Source organism: Sorex araneus, chromosome 4, assembly GCF_027595985.1.
Source record: "Sorex araneus isolate mSorAra2 chromosome 4, mSorAra2.pri, whole genome shotgun sequence".
NCBI lineage: Eukaryota > Metazoa > Chordata > Mammalia > Eulipotyphla > Soricidae > Sorex > Sorex araneus.
In genome coordinates, this window is record NC_073305.1 from 79,782,466 (window position 1) to 79,804,166 (window position 21,701).

Genomic DNA, 21,701 nt, shown 5'->3' on the forward strand with positions numbered 1-21,701 from the left:
AAGAGCCAGGAGTAACCCCTGTGCATTGCCGGGTGTGACCCCAAAACAACAACAACAACAACAAAACTTGCTTTTATTAAATATTAAGTAGCATCAAAGACTGTTTATAAAATACGGGTAAGTTAAAGCACAAAAATTTATTTTTCTTGTCCTTTAGGTGCCATATCTAAGGAATTACCATAATTCTAGGGCATAAAGATTAGTGGGTTTTTTTTTAATAGATTACTAGTTTCAGATTTTTTTTTATTGAGTCACCATGAGAACAGTCACAAAGATTTTGCGTTTGAGTCTTGGTCATACAATGATCAAACACTCATCCCTTCACCAGTGCACATCCTCCACCACCACCAATCCCAGTATACCCTCCATCCCACCCCACCCCCACCTGTGTGACAGACAACTCCCACGTTACTCTCTCTCCACTTTGATCACATTCAATACTTCAACACCAGTCCCACCATTATTATTTGGAATTTCCCCCCAACACTCAGGCCTGCTGAAGAGGCAACATTAGACAATTTGTTTTCTATTGCTGGTTATGAATAGCACAGCGATCTTGGAATTCTAAAATTTTAATAATTAGGTCTAAAGATATTTCTACCAAGAACCACTTGGTTCTGAGATTTGTTTATGTGTCTCTGGGATCATGGCCATAAAAGACCTTAATAAGTAGCCAGGAGCCATTCGTGGGCGTCATCTCAGGGTCCCATCGGGGCTGGGAAGAGAAGGACCAACTCCTCCCCTGTACTGTGCATCCAGGCGGGTGTCATTACTGCTGGCTCATACCTGGATTTTCCAATGTGATTTGGAAGTTGGTGACCACCAGGCTTCCCAGGGACAGCACCTGCTCCCATGTGGGGTGGGACAGCACCTGCTCCCATGTGGGGTGGCCCAGCAAAGGTGGCTTAAAGCAAAGTCCAGAGGCATTTCTGCCAAAAGCCACTGGGTTCTGAGATTCGTCTGTGTGTCTCTGGGATCATGGCCATTAAGGAGCTTAATAAGTAGCAGGGGTGCTAGTTTTAGCTTTTATCTTAGCTTTGACCCATTTTGAGTTAATTTTTTGTGTAAATAAGAGGTAGGAATCTTTCCATTCTTTGCACCCAGATTTACGTTGACAGCTAGGCATGTCACTTGTCTTTCTTTTTCCTTTTAATCATTGAATTACTTTTGCCAGTCAGGTATTCTTAGTGACTGCTGCTGGGTAGAATAAACCATTTAAGGCACCAGCGGAAGAAAGAGAGGAAAAACCAAAGAATTTATCTCATTTTTCTAAGCCTCAGTTAGTCTCTCCAGCAGTTGCCATATTGCCTCTGTCATCCCATATTAAACTACGTAGCAATTCCCTGTGTCATTCCCAAAGCCTCTCGTGGCCCTGTCATGCTCGGAGATGACCTGCTGGTGAATCTTGCTACCCAGGTAATTCCCACTGTTTCTAGACTCCGCTAACCTCTTGACTGCTTCATATCCTCTATTGACATCTCTGCACTTTCCTAGCTTCTAAATACCTTTATGAAATTCCTATTAAAACACAATACTTGGAAATATTTCTGTTTTCCTTCATTGAACTTCAGTGATATCTAACATTTGTCATATATTTAAATAGTTTCCAAGCATGGCATTTCCAGTGGATTGCAATTATACTCTGCCTATCTTTCTATGTCCACATGCCTGAAAGTATGTACTAAGGATGACTGTAATGATATTTAAGAATAAAATTTATGTATCAGATGCCATTGGGCTACACTAGCACGTGACAGGGACAAATGAAGAAGTTACTGGTGCCCGCTCCAGCAATTCGATGAACAACGGGATGATAGTAATACAGTGATAAAGTGATCACTCTTTCAGAAGTATTCAGTGGAAATTAAATACCATGGTGATATGAGACCACTCCCATCCATTTAAAAAATATAAGAACAAGATCCTTATCAGTCAAAAATTTTGCAGTTTCCTTTATCCCACTTTTATTTCATTTCCCCCATAGACGGTACCTTCATGTACTATATTTTATGATTTAATACCTTCATCAGTCGTGGTAGAATATTTCTCAAAAATCAAATAAGTGCATTAAGTGCATGAATTGAAATGTCAAAATTCGGGGGTGTTTCTCAGCTATGCTGAGGTGTGCGGAGGCTGGTGTGTGTATGTGCAGAGGCCACACTGGTGGGATTTGACCCAGCAGTACATGCCTAATGGTTCACTGCGGGAGTTGATAGTGCAATATGGCCAAGCCAGTACTGCTAGGGGTCGCCAAGAATGCACCCAGGGATGCTGGAGGGAATGTGAGAAAATGGAAAGAACCAGCAAGTTCCCACAGAGATCACTTGCAGAAAGATTCAAGGATTTGGAAACAAATTCTTTTCTTGTTTTTGTTTGTTTGGTTTTGGGCTACACCTAGTTACTCCTGGGTGTTCTCTCAGAAATTGCTCCTGGTGTGCTCTGGGGGCCATATAGATTGGAGATTGGAGACCATGTTCAAGGTAAATGCCATACCTGCTGTACTAGCGCTCTGCCTCTAGAAACAATTTATTAAAACTACCTATGCCCCAGGAACACTTTCAGGTTGGGTATGGAGAGTGTGTGACTTCACTTGATGAAATGGTAACCTCTTAAAATGAAGACTAGCTCTTTGGCATTGGACAAATAGCTAAAGTGGCTGAGTTTGGGGCAAAAGGTATTAGAAGAGGGTTGTGTTTTCTTATTAGCTCTCTCTGCTTTTCAATTGAGTTTCATCTTTCAATTCCTGTACTCATGGTTCAATGATGACAAGCTGAATGTTGAAAAGCATTACCTTGTATAATAGAAAACAAGGGAACCTCTGACAGTTCTAAGCAATGTAGTGATATGAGAATGTATTCTCAAAAGAGGAATCTGATGGCAAGGTGGAAAATAGACTGAGAACTGATATTTAATTGGCATGAATGGAGAAGGGAGATAAGCTAGGTGTCTTGCTAGTTTCAACATGGTGAAGACCTGAACTAAGTTAGCAGCAATAAAGATGGAAAGAAAATAGATATGAATGATTTTTTAGGAAATAACTAGAATTAAGTGACAGACAGTAAGAAATTAAGAAAAAGATTAATTTGTCATGATGAATTTTATGCTGAAGGAGAATTTTATTTATTCACTCAATCTACTGTGTATGTAAATACACACATGTTAGAAGAATTGGGGCTACCATGTCATACAATTTGACATTATTAACATTCTATATACATGAAGTCCAGTAGGAATGGTATTCCTTGCACTCTTTTTCAGTGGATTTGTTCCAAAAGATTTCTAACAGAGCATAGTTCCTTTCTACCATTCGAACTCACAATCCTGTGTACTAACCAAGATGGAGAAAAAAAATAAGTACTGTATTCTAAGTCTTCTTTTTTTCCTGACTTTTTGGGTCACACTCAACGATGCACAGGGGTTGCTCCTGGCTTTGCACTCAGGAATTACTCCTGGCGGTGCTCAGGGGACCATATGAGATGCTGGGAATCGAACCCGGGTCAGCCGCATGTAAGGCAAATGCCCTACTTGCTATACTATCGTTCCAGCACCAGGACTGTATACTAAGTCTTATGGACATAAACGTTGCACTTTTCTTCTTAAAACAATGAACTGGGAACAGTGGCCATAGTATGTATCTTGAGGCATTTTTGGAATGAATCTTCAGCCTATTTTCTGTGAGGCCATAAGTCCCATTGCTCTGGAGCCTATGTCCAAGATTGCAGAGTGAGTAAGTTAAAAAGATGTTCCAATATACTTCACATTTTGTAGCTCTGCCCTTTCTTCTAAGATGTGCCAAGAAGAAATATAGTTCACATGTGGTCCTGTTGTTCTGCTCCTGGAAGGGAGATCAAAGAGAAAAGACCAAGTTTACACTCCAACATAAACCTTCTGAAAATTTTTCTTTCAATGGCTCCAAGTTGCATACTCTCCAACTGAGAAGTTCAAAATATTGAGCAACTTTTGTTAAAATTATAAAGGCCATATAAGTCTTTCTCATACTGCAATAATTTCAAAAACAAAGTGAATGAATTAGACGTAACTTTTTAATAGTTGTCAAATAAAAATTACCAGTGGATTGTTTAGACTTTAGGTATATTTTCTCCTTTTTAGAGTGACAAGTGCAAAGCAACTTTCCAAATATTTTTCTTCAAGTTTTATAAGTTTTATAATTTTAACACTGAGAGAAACATTCTATACATACTTAGGACCTGAACTAAAACACACTGCCAAATCTCTTTTTAAAGACAATTGTTTTCCCCAAGTTTTTTTTTTTTTATTGAACCACTGTGAGATAGACTATTACAAAGCTGTTCATGATTTGGTTTCAGTCATACAGTGGTCCAACACCCATCCTTCCTCTAGTGTACATTTCCCAGCACTAGTGTCCCCAGTTTCCCTCCCATTACCCCCTACCCCACCCTCAGCCTACCTCTATGGCAGGCACTTTTCTTTCTCTCTATTTCTAGAGAGAAAATTTTTACATCTGAGTTTGTGAATGCTTGCAAAACAAAGCTGAAAGTTGGAAGATTTTCAAGGTTGACTATGAGTTATGCTTTTTGTAAATAGTATTTCTAGTAATTTTTATTAATATATTTTTCACAGTTCAAATTTGTTAGATATCTTTGAAAAAAGGTATTTTTGTATAAACCTATAAAAAGTAATGACAACGTATAATAAATCATAACACCTCAGCTAGTTTTTGTGTTTTCAGCTATAGCACACAATAATAATAACTTCAATAAGAGTAAAGAGCAGTAAAGTTGGTTAAAAACAGAAAAACACCATATCAATGAAACTATTTAAATTCAACCCACATTTTTAGCAATCTTAAAGAATAAGCTTAAACTAAGTAAAGTTGATGAAGATCTGGAACATGTTACCAGTTTCACTTGCTGTAAAATTTTGAAAATAATTCTGAAAATAAATGAGAATAGTTTTACCGAATAGGATTCTAGATTTGTTGATTAGCCATGTACCCTATAAATCTAGTCTAAATGTTGAAGCCAAACAAACCTATTTAAGACATGCTTGGGAGAGTTAAGTATAGTGTTTGATTTCAAGGCATATATAAAAATATCTCCACTGCATAAAGCTAAAGAACTAACATGTTGGGGCATAAAACTTGTCATTAAAAAGAATAGAGTTAGAGGTTTACTTAAAAAATAGAAATAAACATATTCTCTTAGCAAAGATGTGAATGACAGAAAAAAACATATTTACAGCAGAAAAACTGATGCTAAAGTGAAACCTCCATCCCTTTTATAATGTTTTACTTTTGTTCCCACACTAATTTAAGTCTACTTTCACAGTGGAACCACTAGGCATCATCTCATAAAACTTGCGAAGATTTTAAATGAATCCATTAGGAAGACACAGATCACTGTTGGGGAATTACCACCCCTCACCCCCACCCTGCCCATTACATAATAAGCAAATGATCTATATTTTTATGCAGAGTGATGATAAAATAGACATCCTTTCCTCTTCTTCCTCTTCTCTCTCATATGCAACAATTATCCTTATATTATTTAAAGTGATGTGAAAGCCATATTCTTCTTTTAAACTAATAAGTTTAACTACTGATAAGCCAGGTTTTGAAGGATTTTAATTTTTGATGGGAAGTCTCCCAAGTAGGCTGAGGTGTGTGTGTGTGTGTGTGTGTGTGTGTGTGTGTGTGTGTTGTTGTTGTTGTTGGGGGTGAGGGGTGTGGGAGGGATGCTCTCACCTATACTCTTATCAGGGTCAGCAGCTCATTGCAAGGTCCGGGAGATGCAGTGGCTGCTCTGGTCCTGGAACTGCTGGTGACTCCTGGGCCACTTAGCTGGTTCTTAGAGGATCTCTCGGGCTGCAATAGGAGATGCTTCAGGCACTCTGTGGTTTGTGGGATCTAACCAAGGTCAGCTGCTTATAAGGCAAGTGTTATGTTCCCTGCACTGGCTCTCCAAGTCTCAAGTTCTGAACGCTAGATATATTCTTTTATGGGAGTAGAGGAAATTAATTATTAGAATTTTTATTTACATGTGCTGAGTCTTCTTGCTTTTGTTTGTTTTTTTCTGCTGCTTTTTGTTTTTAAATCATATCTGGTGGTTGCTCAGGTGGGTGCCTGCTCCTGGCCAGTACTCAGGGGTCAATGCTGGCCTTGCAGTGTATTCAGAGGACCATTAGATACCAGGGATTCAGTCTATCTCTTCTGTTTGCAAATCTTGAGCCCCACCTATTGAGTCATCTCCCTGTCCCAGAGTTTTTTTTTTCTTTTAAGGAAAAGTGGTGATAAGGCAGGGCGGTCAGGAATCATTTTGCATTTTATATTTTCACAGAGGTAGGGGTGGGTCAGGATTTGGAAAAACTTAGTTTAGGCATTGACCTTGAGTGGAAAATTTTAAAACCTTCCAAGAAATATTCTCCTATTAATACACATTAATTTGAGGGAGCATTTTGGGCCACATTCAGATTTATTCAGGCTTACTTCTGGCTCTGGTCTTAGGAAACCAACCTCTGAATGAACAGGTCAGCCTTATACAAGGCAAGTACCGTAACCCCTATATTTCTGGCTTAAGACTAAATTAATTTTACTAAATTAAATAAAGTTTAATTTAAATAAATCTAAATATAATTTTTTTAATTTAATATAAAAAATCCAAGAGAGAAGCCAGAGAGATAGTGGAGGGATTAAGGTGCTTGGTTTGATCCCAGCATTGTGTATGGTTCCCAGGGCACCACCAGGAGTGATCCCTGAGCATTGAGCTAGAAGTAATCCCTGAGCTCAGTTGGGTGTGGCCAAACTTGCTCCAACACAAAAAGAATGAAAAAAAAAGAAAACCTATAATTAGCAAAATATTAAAACTTGAAATGAAGACAGAATCTGACCCTACATCCACATAACTCTTTGATGTCACTCTTGTAACAGGCCCTGCTTGGAGAATGTTCCATTAAACCTATGTTGGGTACTGGGTTGGAATAGTGAGGCAAGAACCAAGAAAGGGCTTATAGAAGTAGTATGAACACTTCCCCTCATATAAAGGTATACAAAGGTGCATATGTTGTTGGAGCCCTTATGCTGCTCATGTCCAGGTGGCTAAGCACATGTGGTGCCCAAGCATATTCCCTCTTGAGATGTGTACTGGTTCTCTCTCTGCCTTTGAAGAAGGATTCATTCTCTCTTGAGCATGTTACTTCCGCTCTCTTTCTCTCCTTCCCTTTCCTCAAAAAGCCTCCAAATAAAATCTGTTTTTACTTCACGCTCCTCTCCTCCTAAAATTCTTTTCTGTAAGAAAGATAAGGACCATGAAGACTTGGGTAAGGCCAAGGAGTAGCTTTAAATTTTTTTTTTTTTAAATAAAGGCGTACTAAGGCATGAGTCCCAGTACTAAGACCCTTAGTGAGTGACTCATAGGTAGCCTGACCAACTTTATTTCCCCACTACATTGCAATATTCCCTTCTAGACAAGACGGTCCCTTTAATGTTTGAACAAATTTTTCTTCCACTTTGATTTAGTGTGGCATTTTCTAAAAATACTTCAAAGACCCTTAAGTCTGCTCAGAGTAATAATTAAATTGAGAATGGTATATCCTGAGTTCTTTATTTGGAGATTCAGGATGCCTGTGACACATTAACAGCTGAGAGAGAATTGGTGATAGGGAGTCTTTTGACTGTGCTTTAAAGCAGTGTTTTCCAGATTTTATTTTATCAAAGAGCCATGGCTGTGCCTTGTTTCTGATTTCAAATACAAAAAGGAATCATTCAACTAATTTCGATTCCTCCTCTGTCCCACATGTTCTTCTTTGGTGGTAGATTTTGTTTTTGAAAGATAGTTCTCCACCTCACCTACCCCAGGCTCTTTATAACCTTTAAACATGGAACAACACTGGAATTTTTGCATATAATTTATGTGTATTTTTTTTCCATTATGAATCATACCTGGCTGTGCTCAGGACTGAATCCTGGTTCTGTGCTCAAGAATCACTACTGCCGCACTCAAGGGGCTAAGTGAGATGCCAGTGAACAAACTTGGGTTGACTGCGTGCAAGGCAACCTCTCCACAATACTATCTTTCAGGCCCTATTTATGTGTATTCTAATTAAAGTGCAGATCATAGGATTACTTAAAAGATGCCAAGAAGACTCTGGAATTTGAGATGTAGCATACTGGAAAGTTTGAATCATTTACCTATAATTTAAGTTCTCTGTCCACCGTCTTCTCTCTCTTTCTCTCTGCAGGGGGCCTGGTTTGGCCACAGTGGTTGTGCTCAGGCCTTTCCCCTGGTTCTGTGCTCGGAGGTCACTACTGGAAGGGCTCAGGAAATCATCTGTCAGACTGGGGATTGAACCTGAGTTGACTATGTGCAAGGCAAACTCTTTATCTGATCCAGCCTCACAGTATTTTTTAAAGAAGATGTCTTCTAAGCACATGTTTAACATAGGTAAAAGATAAGGCATTCTGGTGATACAATGCCAGAAATGCTCATCTTAAAATGTCTCAAATGAAACGGAGACCATTGTGAACAAGAATATTTTGGGGGCTCAGAAAATGGAAAGCCTAATATATCAGTCTGAGAATAATGAGGAAAGAGAGTAGTTTTAGTAACTTAAATAAGGACAATTTATTTATTTGGGGTGATCATATCCTGTGGTGTGCTCAGGGCTTCCCCTTGGCTCTGGGATCACAAGTGACCCAATGCAGTACTAGGGGGCACCATCTGCCATGCCAGTATTTGAACCAAGGTTGGCTGCATACAAGACAGTTTAAATACCTTAACCGCTATACTCTCTGGAATATAAATAAGCAAAATTGAATATGAAGAATTGTTGACTATCACAAGGGATTGGACTGACAAATAAATGGTTGGGAAGAAGTAATGAGAATCCTAAAGCCTACAGAACAAGTGCATCTACCACATTAAAGGCTGATAATAGGGCAGCTAAGAAAGAGCCCCCCCTCTCACTCCCCAGGGCCTGAAATCTAGACCTTGTTGATGTGACACAGTCTTGCCTCCCTGTTTGAGAAGCTGCCCTGGTAGACTTGGTAGAAATCTGCCCTCTGTCATGCTAGAAAAAAACTGTCTCCAAGCAATGGTCTCACCATGGCATATTGCTGCAAAACTTCCAAAGGCAGAGAATGTTGGGGGCTACTGGCTCAGACAGATCCAATTCCGCACGTCAGGTTAATAAGAGTGAATTTGTTCCTGAAAGGCAATAAATACTATTGGCAACAGGCACACTCAGAGAAAAGAAGACAATCAGGAGGAATATAGTGATTTATAGAGCTAGGATGGAGAAACAGACCTTCTAATCCCCAACAACAACAAAAGCAGAGGAATCATTAAAATCAAAGAACATGAAAGTGTCATTGCTGGAGAACTTGATCATGGCTAGATGATGAGAGCTTTTTTTGGAGAACAATCTAATCAGAAAGGCCTATGGGAACACAGTGAATGAACAGTTTCTGGATATAAACTTGGAAGGAGGAAAACAGAATTGTGACCTAGAACTGACAGTTCTGAGGACTGTAGCTAATATAACCAAGCTGGACTCTTGTCAGCATGCTCTTTACCCCTGTTTTTTTTTTTTTCCTAACACACTTTGGAATTCAGATTTCTCATCTACCTAACAAAAAAGCACAAATGCTAATGCTTTTTTGTCAGTTAGATGGAGAGTATTGTGATTTACTTTTCTCACCCAGTAGGCTGCATGTGGAGAGGGGTAAAAAGGCTTCCAGCTGCCATTCCAAAATCTAAAGTGACGCTTTAGAATCCTGGGAAGCCTGATTAGAATTGGACAGCACTTTCCTGGGTGCCTTGAAAATAATATGCCTGACCCAAAACTCAACTATCAATAATTTTGTAAAAAAAAAAATCTTCAATAAAATTTTTTTAAAAGAAAATAATGTCTATCCATAAAGCATAGTTAAATTATTGATAAACAGAATTATCTTAAATACACCAACACAGATGTCTGTAAACTTGCAATTGTATATATTCCATTACTTTTAGGCTACTGCTACTGAGATGAGAAAATTGCCAATACCAAAATATGGAATGGTTAATTGGGAAAAAATTAGTGTCATTTTTCTGACTTTGAGGTAGTCAGATCTTTTGCAGAAGTGACATTGATCTTTTGAGGGAACTTGGGAGTCATTTAGTAAGCTGTATTTTGTACCATTTTAGTCAATACCATTTCTAGAGAGCAGTTAAAGAAGTGCTCTACAATTGTGGTTCTGAAAGGTCATCTGGTCAGTATCAGTGTTTTATGCAGTGCCTTACCCTCTTATAAGTGCCTGAAATTGGTCTATTGGAATGCTAACTAGAACAAGAAAAGGTTTATGATGGTGAGCCCTATCCTATAAACATTTCATCTCTTGTTACAGCCATGCAAATATATTATAGGCCCATTGACAAAGGGAAAACTTAGCTGAGTGTAAAACAAATCATCTAACCATAAAAAAGTATCTAACCATATAAAAATAAAGATTAAAAATATATCAGAAAGCTTGGGGATCACTGAAGTATTCAACTATCTTTAAAAACATTTATATATATACATATATATATAAGACTTGTGAAAATATTACATACCAGAAAATTCTTGGTAAGCTCAATTGTGTTTCTTGTGCAATCATGTATAAAATGGATAAAATAAACCTATTAAAAGCCTTACTTTTTAATATTTTTTCACATTCAGGTGACATGAAAATCTCTTTACTTCTCTCATCTATGTAGCTAAGGCAGTTCCACTCTAAAAGACAATAGAAGGTGCTGACATACAGAGGTATATCAGGCAATTTTTCTTAAGAAGCTCAAGGAAAAGCACAAACTTTTTATTCTTTTTTTTTTTTTATTGCTTTTTGGGTCACACCCAGCGATGCTCAGGGGTTACTCCTGGCTTTGCACTCAGGAATTGCTCCTGGCAGTGCTTGGGGGACCATATGGGATGCCGGGGATCGAACCCAGGTCGGCCGCGTGCAAGGCAAACGCCCTACCCGCTGTGCTATTGCTCCGGCCCCAAACTTTTTATTCTTTTATCTCTGTTTTTGTACACCCAAAACCATTAAGCAAAAATATTAATCTGACTTAATTTTACACTAAGGGGAATAAACTAATTGATGCATTGTTTGATTTGTTTTTGTTTTTGTAAGGGGAATAAACTAATTGATGCATTTCTTGGTTTGTTTTTGTTTTTGTCACTCACACGTGGCAATGCTCAGGGGTTATTTCTTGCTCTGCACTCAGGAATTACTCCTGGTGGTGTGTGGGGTGCTGGGGATCAAATCTGGGTCAGCCACATGCAAGGTTAACAAACTCTCTACCCACTGCACTATCTCTCCAGCCCCCTAAATGATGCATTTTTCATTTAAAAATAATTTTAAGAGGGGGAACTCCTGATCTTTCCTCTTGGACCACTTGGTGCTAGGATTTGAACCAGGATCAGCTGCATGCAAGGCAAGTGCCTCTGTACTATCTCTCAGCTTTGCATTTCCACTTTCAAAGTAAGATGTAAGATTATACACATTATTTGCTAGCATTGTGTTTAATATCTACTCCTTTCTCCTTTCTGCTAGTTTTATATTGCTTTCATTTTGGGGCAGGGATTGGCTAATTTTTCTTTTTCTTTCTCTTTTCCTTTTCTCTCTCCCTCCCTCTTTCCCTCCCTCCCTCTCTCCTTCCCTCTTTCCCTCCCTCTCCTTCCTTCCTTCCTTCCTTCCTTCCTTCCTTCCTTCCTTCCTTCCTTCCTTCCTTCCTTCCTTCCTTCCTTCCTTCCCTCCCTCCCTCCCTCCCTCCCTCCCTCCCTCCCTCTCTCTCTCTCTCTCTCTCTCTCTTTCTTTCTTTTCTTTCTTTCTTTCTTTCTTTCTTTCTTTCTTTCTTTCTTTCTTTCTTTCTTTCTTTCTTTCTTTCTTTCTTTCTTTCTTTCTTTCTTTCTTTCTGTCTTTCTCTCTTTCTTTCTTTTTCTTTTTTTGGGTCACACCTGTCTATATTCAGGGCTTCCTCCAGCCTTTGTTAAGGGATCACTTCTGGCAGTACTCAGGGGGCCAAAGTGCAGGGAAACCCAGGTTGTTGCATACTATGGCAAGTGCCCTGACAACTCATTTAACTCTCCTGGCCCTACAAGTAGTTTCTTTTAAAACAAAACACAACAAAGCAACACATATTGGGGACTAAAGAGATAACACAAGAGGTTAAAGTGTTTGTTTTGTATGTGACTGACCCCTGTTTGATTCCTGGTACAGCACAGTCCCCTAAATACTGCCAAGAGCAACTCCCTAGCACTGCTGGTTGTGATCCCACAAAACCAAATCAAACCAAACCAGATATTAGGCCAGAGAGATAGTTAAGATGCTTGTCTTGCATGTGGTTGACTCAGGGTTAATCCCGGCAGTAACACCAAGAGTGATTCCTGAGCACAGAACTGTAGGAAGCCCCTAAGAACCCCTACTAGTGATCCAAAACCTCCAAACCAGTCAGATATTAAATACCTTGAACTTTCCAGGCCATGCATCTTTGTTACAACTATACCATGCTGCTTTCATAGGAAAGGTAGCTACAGCCTATTTATATTCAAGTGACTGTAGATATGTTCCATTTGTGGATTGTGAAATTTGAGTTTCCTACCATTTTCACATGTCATGAATATTACTACCTTTTCACAAACTATCAAAAAATGCAAAAGCCATTCTTAAATTGTGGGTTATATGGGGCCAGAGAAATAGTACAGTGGGAAGGGTGATTGCCTTGCAAGCAGCCAACCTGGCCTGGATCCCTGGTATCCTGTATAATCAGTTCCTTGAACCAGGCAGGAATGATTCCTGAGTGCAGAACCAGGGGTAACCCCTGAGCACTTCCAGGGATAGTCCAAACAAACAAACAAAGAAACAAACAAACAAACAAACAAATTGTGGGTTCTGCAAAAATAAGCTTTGGGCCAGATTTATTTTACTACTGGCAGTATCACCACTCCTGGCTCAATGGCAGTGCTTTTCCAGGCCTAGGCATCTCTCTGCCAAGCCCAGTCTGAAGAAAAAGTCACTAAGGATCATTCTGTTTGCAAAGTTTCTGCCTACCACACATTAAAAACTTTAAGGATTGTAGACATCTCCATGGTTTTCCATTGCATAACTAAAAGACTCTCACTGTATTAGCTGGTCTGAAAACAGATTTCAGATTTTATACTTTCCCACTTTTCATTCCTCACCCCGAAGTCTGTATCAAATAACGTACAGAGTTTGGAAGAGGAGGCCTGAATGAAAAAAGCATAGGTTCCGTTTCCAGTTTGGAGAATCCAGCCTTTTCACTAGATAAATAATGACCCAACAGTTTCACATTAATTTGAGGGTGGGGTGTTTGGAAAGGCAGAAATTTCAGGTGTCATTATTGTATGGTTAAATGCTAAAGAGCACAGAGGCAGATGGGAATGCCTATATCTTTTAGAAGAGCCACATTTTCAGAAAAATAAATGTTCTCTTATATGCTGTATCACACAACAGAAAAGAGGAATATTTTGAAATGGAATTTAGAGTGTGATTTGTTCCAAACATTCAAACCAAAAATCAAGAGTGAGGCCATACAAACTATAGCATAAAATTAAGAACTGTACAATTTCATATTTTTCCTCTGTGCCTACTATTACTCCAAGAGGTTCCCTTTAGAGGTCTATAAAATTGTTTTCTTCCTTTAAGTAGAATGCTCTGAGCCAAGATGTCATCAGTCCCAGGCCCAGGCAGTTTTCACTGAGAGTGTGAATGTTCAGCAGAAGATATTTGTGAAAGGAGACTGAAAATCCGCAGGGCCAGATACCTGAAACGTTGTTAGGGTATTCAGTGGAAAATTTCATTTCCACGTTATAAATAACTGTAGGATATTTTAAGGGATCCAAGACTAGAAACTTCCAAGAGCCGCTTATATTAATTCCACTGAAATGTGAAATGGAGAAAAGGTGCCCCAAAAGGTCATAAAGCGGAATTAACGGATATGATTAATTAAAATAAATAATTCACCATTGATTAAATCGCCCTTAAAAATCCCCAGTCAAGACACCCAACCACGGAGGCCTGCATATTTTTCTATCCACAAACTAAAACAAAGAGCATACAAAACAGCGATGGAGAAAGAAAAGTCCCCCGGAATGGTTATTTAAATTCAAACTGCCCTTGAATTTCTTACCAAAAAAAAAAAAAAAGCAGCCTCTCTTTGAAATACTGACTTTACTCAGCGGCTCCAAATTTCTTGCAATTTCCCTGTTTCTGTGAACTTTATTTTAAAAAAATTGTTTTTTCCTCTGTGAACTTTCTAGAGAAAGAGTAACCCAGGATAAAGTAGCAGGTCACCCACCTCTCCACCTCCCGGCCGGTAGTTCCGGAATGTCCCCTTCACCTAGGCCGCAGAAACAAATCCACTTCTTGTGACTTCCCGCTGCATGGCTGCCCCCACACACTTAAAAAGAAAAACGAGCCCAAGATGTTTGTTAGATAGAGGTACAATGTGTCCAAATTAAAACCGCCCGCTAAAAGGCAAAGAGGAAAACACTAGAGCAGTCTCCTGCCTGTGCTATAGATGTGGTGCCAGAGTGTGTGGCCGTGCGCAGGAGCGTGAGTGTAGTAATGGATGCAGTTCATTTCTATTTTTTTTTTCTTCTTCTTGGTTTGTGTTGTTCTGAGGAGGGGGAACCGGCGTCCCTTCGTGGGTCGGTCGCCTGCGGCCAGGAAGGCGGGGAGCCGAGTGCGCGCCGTCGGCGGGCGCGGCGGTGCCGGGGTTAGAGCTCTCCCCTGTGACCAAAATGATAATTAAAAATCCCTCGCGCAGCGCTGCAGGCGGCTCTGTTCCTCTCTGCGCATCAGGGTCCTCTGGCTAAGTGGGTTCTAGCGCCCCAGTGAAGCCGGGGCTGGGACGCCAGCCCCCCCCACCCCCGGCCCGAGCAGGTTGGGGAGCAGGGGGTCGTAGTGGATATCCCAGAATTGCTGCTCCATGTCACCGAGGGTGACAGGGGCCGGGCGAGGGCCTAAGAGGAGAAGGCGCGCGTCAGTGGGGTTGGGTGTGTGTGGGGGGGACCGTTGTGGGGTGAAAAGTAGGAAAGGAAAAAGCGGACGGGGGTGGGGGTGGCGAGGGGAAGGGAGACATGGAGTTGTCAGTGGAGAAAGAAAAGCAAAACTAAAGCCCCCAAAGAGTGGACAGAGCTGTGTGCCCGGAAGTCCATTTTCACTTCCCACCAGGGCGCACGTCTAAGCCACCCTCTTTTCTCCTCCAGCCCCCACCGCCCCCCGGGTGTCTGGAAGCCTGATCATCTCTTTCAAGGGTAATCATCTTAGTCTTGATTTACGCAATGACAGCCCTCCAAGTTCAACTTGCTCTGAAAATGGGGTCTAGAGTTGGTAGGGTAGACACCATGTCCCCATCTCCAGCGCTCGCTCGCCAAGTCCTCCTGGTCACTGCTAAGGCGCAGAGCGCTGACAGGACAAAGTAGAAGCAATGCTTTTTTTTTTTTTTTTTTTAAAAAAAAGATGGTAGTGGTGTGTGTGTGTGTGTGTGTGTGTGTGTGTGTGTGTGTGTGTGTGTGTGTGGGAGGGGAGGGGGTCGAGGCAGGTCCCTGCCAGGGTGAGAAGTATTTGCGCTGAGCAATAAAAACGCCAATTAATGGGTACGTGAATCTTCTAAGTTGGCGGGGGCAGGAGAGCGGGGAGAGGGTCGGGGGGAGGTGAGTGATGACTCAACCATCTTTCTGGCTTAATACTCCTCGGCGGAGGCATCCTAATATTTCATTAATTTTGTAAAATCACATTACTGTCAGCTGTCAGCTACGCTGTTCGGAGTCGAAATCTGGCAACCCCGATGATTTTTTTTTTTAATTTTGTGCAAACACCTCAAGTTTAGGAGGTTTCGAGTTTGACAGGAAGATACGTAGCAGTACTCAGCGTGGAGGGGAAACGGCCCCGGCCCGGTGCCCTCTTCTTAGGGGTGCAGTGTTAGCTTCAAGCGGATTTCCCGGCTTCTGCGGGCGCCACACATTGTATTATTTGTTTTGAAGGCTCAGGGTTTGAGGCTAGTCGGAGACACCCACGTGCTTCTGACTCTCATCAGCGTAATGATCGCCTTAGCCAGAGTCGTGTCTATATAAACCACAAAAACCTAATCATTAGAAATCCCAGCCTCCAAAAACCACATTTTAGGTAAAACTGCCGCTTTCCCCCCCGCGCGCTCCTTCATCCTCTCGACCACAACGTTTTGGGGGATCCAAAGTCGCTTTTTAAAACCCACACTGGGAAATAAATACATAAATAAACAGCCATTGAAGCATTTTGAATATTTTATTTTGTATTTTTTTTCTCCCCGGGAGTGTCAAGGAGGAAAGTTAAGACATTAGAGTTCGTTTCTAGATGCAGAACAGACTGAGTAAAAGATGCAGATTTATGGAAAACTGCTGGGTTTTTACCCCAGCAACAGTTTTTGCAACATATTTTAATCACCATACTGTCAGTTTTCCAGAACTTAAAAAAAAAAATCAATCTTGTTCTCTAGGAACGACGTTAGAAAAATGTTCAGTCACCTACTTAAGTTTCTAAAACTTATTTTGACAAGTGCCCCCCACCCCGTGTTTTGTGTCACTTATGACAAAAAAACACCTGAACTCTGCAAAATGCACCCCCCCGCCCATCCCAGCCTCTTTGCAGAGCGGGGGGGGGGGGAGGTTAGGGTGGGGGAAGAGGGAAGAGTGCTAAGAAGTCAGCACAGACAGTCGAGAATTTTCCTTCCTCTGCTCCTGAAGTTACAACGAAAAATAACGACAGTCAGATCAGCCCGCGGCTCCCTGGCGTCTCAGCGTCAACTTCATCAGACCCAAAGCGGGTTCCTAGTCCTGGGGAGAGAAGGGGGGAGAGAGAGGTGGGGGGAGAAGCCAGAGGCGCGACCAGGCGGGACTCCCCCCCTTAGAGCAGGGCCGCCTCTCCGGGCTTCGGAAGCTGCGCGCTGCGTCCGGGGGGCTCCTTCTGGCGGCCGGCGGGCGGCGGCAGCGCCTGCGATTCGCGGCCCGGAGCGCCCCGGGTCCCTGGATCCGCTGTCCGCGACTTACCTCCCGGCACCTCCCCGCGCGAGGGTCAGGGGAGCTTGACTGATAGTAGGAAGGAGTGGATGCAAGGAGGTGGCGCTCAGAGGGCGAGAAGAAGAGAAAGGGAAGAGACGAGCCGCGGAGCCCGGCTGGCCGCCGCGTCGGGAGGAATCGGAGCGTGCAGCGGGCGCGGGGGGAGCGGCGGCGGCGGCGCGGGCGGGCGGGCGGGCCGTGGCGCGGTCGCTTGCAGCTGGGTATCAGCGCTCGGCGCGGCGCGGCGGGGCGAACAGTCGACGGGGCTGGACTGCGGAATCTGCTCCGTTCCGCCGCTGGACTCGAACTGGGAGGGGGCGCCAGCGCACCCAGGACGCGGTGCCCCAAGGGACCCAGCTCCTAGCTGCAAACTGAAGTCCCCCGCCTCCTCGGGCCAAACACATCCTCGCACCCGTCCGCAGCTGCCACCCCGGGTGTTCCAAAAGCTTCAGCCAAGAGCGCCTCCCGTGTCGACCCAACCGCCAACCCGTCTGCTCCGCATCGCCTCCGCTAGCCCAGTCAGACGCCGCCCGGCAGCCGGCTTCACCGAACTTGATTTCTCACCTCCTCAGCCTCATCACCTCCATCTCCTTTCCACCCCCCCAGTGTCGCCTCCACCCCCCCAATTTCCTCCTCCTCGCCCCTCATTTCCACCCTCCTCCCCCTCCCCCGGCCACTTCGCTAACTTGTGGCTGTTGTGATGCGTATTCCCGTAGATCCGAGCACCAGCCGGCGCTTCAGCCCCCCCTCCAGCAGCCTGCAGCCCGGCAAGATGAGCGACGTGAGCCCCGTGGTGGCTGCGCAGCAGCAGCAGCAGCAGCAGCAACAGCAGCAGCAGCAGCAACAGCAGCAGCAGCAACAGCAGCAGCAGCAGCAGCAGGAGGCGGCGGCGGCGGCGGCGGCGGCGGCAGCGGCGGCAGCGGCGGCGGCGGCGGCTGTGCCTCGGTTGCGACCGCCCCACGACAACCGCACCATGGTGGAGATCATCGCAGACCACCCGGCCGAGCTCGTCCGTACCGACAGCCCCAACTTCCTGTGCTCCGTGCTGCCCTCGCACTGGCGCTGCAATAAGACCCTGCCGGTGGCCTTCAAGGTAAGACGCTGCGGCCGCCCCCCGCCCCCGGCCGCCGCCGCGGGACCTGCCAGCCCGCATCTGCATGCCCTCGGGGGTCGGTGCCAGGACGGCCTCCGAGACCTCCAACCTCGGTACCTCTGACCTGAGAGACCCCCTCTCCCGCCCCTCTGGATCCCCCAGCCGACTCCGGGGACAAATCGTCCACTCAACTCCTCTCCCACCTGTGCCCGTGGCCACCTCCTTACTCTGGACCCACCCTTGAACCGTTTAATCACATCTGCAGCCTCCCGACCTCCATGGGAACCCACTCCTCTGGGCCCCTTTCCCTCTTTCCAGAAACCCCCAGGTATCTACTCTTTACACCTATACCCTCCCGGGCTTCCCCCCACCCCTAACCCCGAGGGCGAGGGTCCCGGACCTTGTCCCCGAGGGACTCCTGTGTCCGGCTCCCCGGAGCTTCCCCGCTGGACCTCACCCGGAGGGGCAGCTCGAACCAACTCTGCTCAATCCGAGCGTTTCTAGTATCTCCCCTCCCCGCAGAACACCCCCCACCCCACGTCCCTCCTTCCTCGGCGCCCCTTTCTCGGATCATCTGCGCCCCGACCGCTCCCGGGCTCCGGGGCGCTGGTGTTTGTGCGGCGCCGGTGCAGGGCGTTGGTGCCCAGGACTGGGCGCCCAACGCGAGGCGCGAAGGGTGGGCCTGCACGGAATGAGTTTGACTAAGAGGGTCCAGGGCAGACCCAGGGACTGTAGGAGCGCAGAAGCAGGAGACTAGACTCGGGCGTCCGCTCGGCTGGAAGACCCATGCCAGGTTCTGTCACTGAGAGAAAGGCGGGGCCGCAGCGCGCGGGGCAGCTGGGGGAAGCCCCGGACCCCCGAGAGAGCTCTGGGCATTGGATCCTCGAGGGCCCGGGCGGCGCCAGCCTGCAGGAGGGGGCTCTGCAGGGACTATGCTGCATCTTGAAGACTGAGATGAAACTCGGCAGATTTGACTTAGTATGACTTTTAAGGGACGTGGATCTCAGAGGTCCCCCCTATTTCTGAAAAGTCGTGGGAGGCCGGGACCCATGACCGGAGCGCAGAGGAATGACCCCCGGGGGCCTAGGAGCACGCCCCGCGGCCTTCACGGTCCGCCCAGCCCGTTACTTGGAGCGCGGGTATCAGCTGCAGGAGTTGCGGGCTGGGGCAGGGCACGCGGAGGCTGGAGGGTCCCTTCGCACTAACCCAAAGGGCTGGCACGTGCGTTCGGGATTTCCCAGAGCAGTGCCAGCCGGAGGGAGAAGCAGAGTCACCCTGGGTGGAAAGTGCTCAGGACTGATGGGGAAACCGGTTCCTGGTCAGTTGCCACTAGCGGGACCAGACGTCAGGGATGGAAGGGACAAGAGCACTCTGGCTAGCTGACCTCTCAATTCCCAAAGGTGGGCCTGGGTCCCCCGAGGTTTGGAAGCTCTGGAGTGCAGGGGAAAAGCAAGAAACAAGAAGGGAGGTGGCGAGTGAGGAGCTGGAGGCATTGTGCCAGTTCTTCCATATGCACCCTGAGGCCAAACTCCCACGGACCATTGGCGGTGCCCAGTTGTTGCTCCCTCTCCCCCCACCACCACCCCACGCACCAATTCAGATTCCGAGTGTGCGTGGGTGGAAAGAAAGAGGAGTCCAGGTCAATTAGAGCTGCTTATCTCGATAGGTCTTCTATCAGAACAGAAATCAGAATGGATTGTTACGGAAAGGAGATGTTGTATTCTGGGGCAAGTTTCATTTTGCAGCTAGTTCTAGAAAAAAAAATTTTTTTTAAACCCTCACGTTTCTCCTTTTATTATTGATCACCCATTTTATAGGTTCGCGTTTTCTTCCTTGAACTAAGAAAAACTCAGGCTATTATGTGAGTTGTAGAAATTAAGATTTCCAGGTGAGAGTTATCTTTTACAATGATCAGTCATTGTCCAAGGATGAAAGATTTTCAAGTCAACCTTATATTGAGAGTGAAATTGCTTCCACCAATTTCTCCCGAACAAACAAAAAACCTGGATGAAAATAGCAATAATACATATTAGATATGTTCACTCTATACCATAGTTCTGGTATATGAAAATACAAGAGTGGGTGCCTGCATTAAAAAAAAATTTTTTTTGGTGCCTACGTTTTTAGAGATAGTATTTAGATGTTTGATATTCTATGTACCATTTGTTCTGGCCTGTTTATGATATAACTGTCTTGAGCAATTCTCTTACAATCGTGATGCTGAATTAATTTTGAGTATGAATATTTTGGATAGAAAGGATGTTTTGGGCATATTTATAGCAATTATAGCAATGTTTATATTTATAATATTTATAGCAATGTAATTTAGTTTGACCTATTCTCAGGTATATTTGTTTTGTTTTCTCACTACCACTAAAAATTATTTGGACAGTTATTTGCTCTCTTTGCAATTAATCATACTTATTTTTAAACACAATATTTTTTTAACCAGTAAAGGAAACCGTGGGTCACATATGGCCATATTAAATTGAATATGTTAATTAATATTAAAGTATAAATTGAATTCACTCAAAACTCAACACCCAGTGTTTTCCCACACCTATGTTTAACAAAATCCAAAAGAAGTTGATGGTTGAAATGTACTCAGTGTAATTTTAGTCTTCACTAAAAGAGATGTACGGATACTTGGAACAACCAGATTTTGACAATTTTTATTGTTTTTATTAGAATGTAGTAAAAATGCCCTGTCTTTACCTTTCTTTTGAGATAAAAGCTTGAGAGTAGTAGAATGTCTGTACTTGTAACATAATCAAATACATCTGCAATGAAGAAATAATCTGAAGAAGTCTCAGTTTTAAAAGTGGTGACAGCAATTTGGCTATTATATTTAGGGCTAAGTACAAAGTAAATTACAATGTTGTTGGGTAGATTGTAGATAGCGAAATGAACTAAAACACACACTCAGAACTTAATTGTTGAGAGGTTTGATATTCAAATCGATACAATAACCATTGAACCCTCATTTCAGGCCTATGACACTGAGCTCACTGGTGATTCCCAGGGATTAAAAAATGAATAGATGGTTTTAATGTTAATTTAAAATAGCAATACACAATATTGACAATTATTGTATTGGATATATATGTTAGTGATGGTCATCGGATCTTTGTTGGGAACTATACAAAAATGCTTACCTTGTTTTTACTAAACATATAAAATTGGAAAAACAACCAATATACTTTAAAACATGTGAAGCTATTGGCATATTTTTAACATAGTTTTGCAGTTTTGAAATGTTCATTCCTCCCAGGTGTCAAGGAAATAGAAATTAATATTTTTAACATTTCTTTCAGGTGTATCTCACTGAAAGCTTAAAATAGTTAAGGCATTCTATTAGAAGATCCCTGACCCTTTCTGTCCTCATAATTCTAGTGACAAAAAGCAATTTGCAAATTCAGCTCATCAGTTACTGGGCAGATATAGTGGGGAGAATGTCAATCTCGGATCCAGTAGCACCATTAGAGTTAGGGGTCTGTCAGCATTTCTACTGTGAAGGCTGGTGTTCAGGGTTAATAACTCAGTTGCTTTA

The 21,701-nt window shown here is 43.6% G+C and overlaps 1 protein-coding gene across 4 annotated transcripts in view; it reads left to right on the forward strand.

Moving 5' to 3' along the window:
- Positions 1-17,666: 17,666 nt before the first annotated feature.
- The window catches only part of RUNX2 (RUNX family transcription factor 2), a 305,232-nt gene continuing 301,197 nt past the window's right edge, over positions 17,667-21,701 (forward strand). For 2 of the 4 annotated variants that reach the window (XM_055135053.1, XM_055135054.1), the window contains exon 1: positions 17,667-18,151. In XM_055135053.1, the coding sequence (XP_054991028.1) occupies positions 17,759-18,151 (393 nt within the window). In that variant the 5' untranslated portion in view covers positions 17,667-17,758. The remainder of the gene's footprint in view (positions 18,152-21,701) is intronic. The other 2 variants (XM_055135055.1, XM_055135056.1) reach the window with 1 other exon arrangement.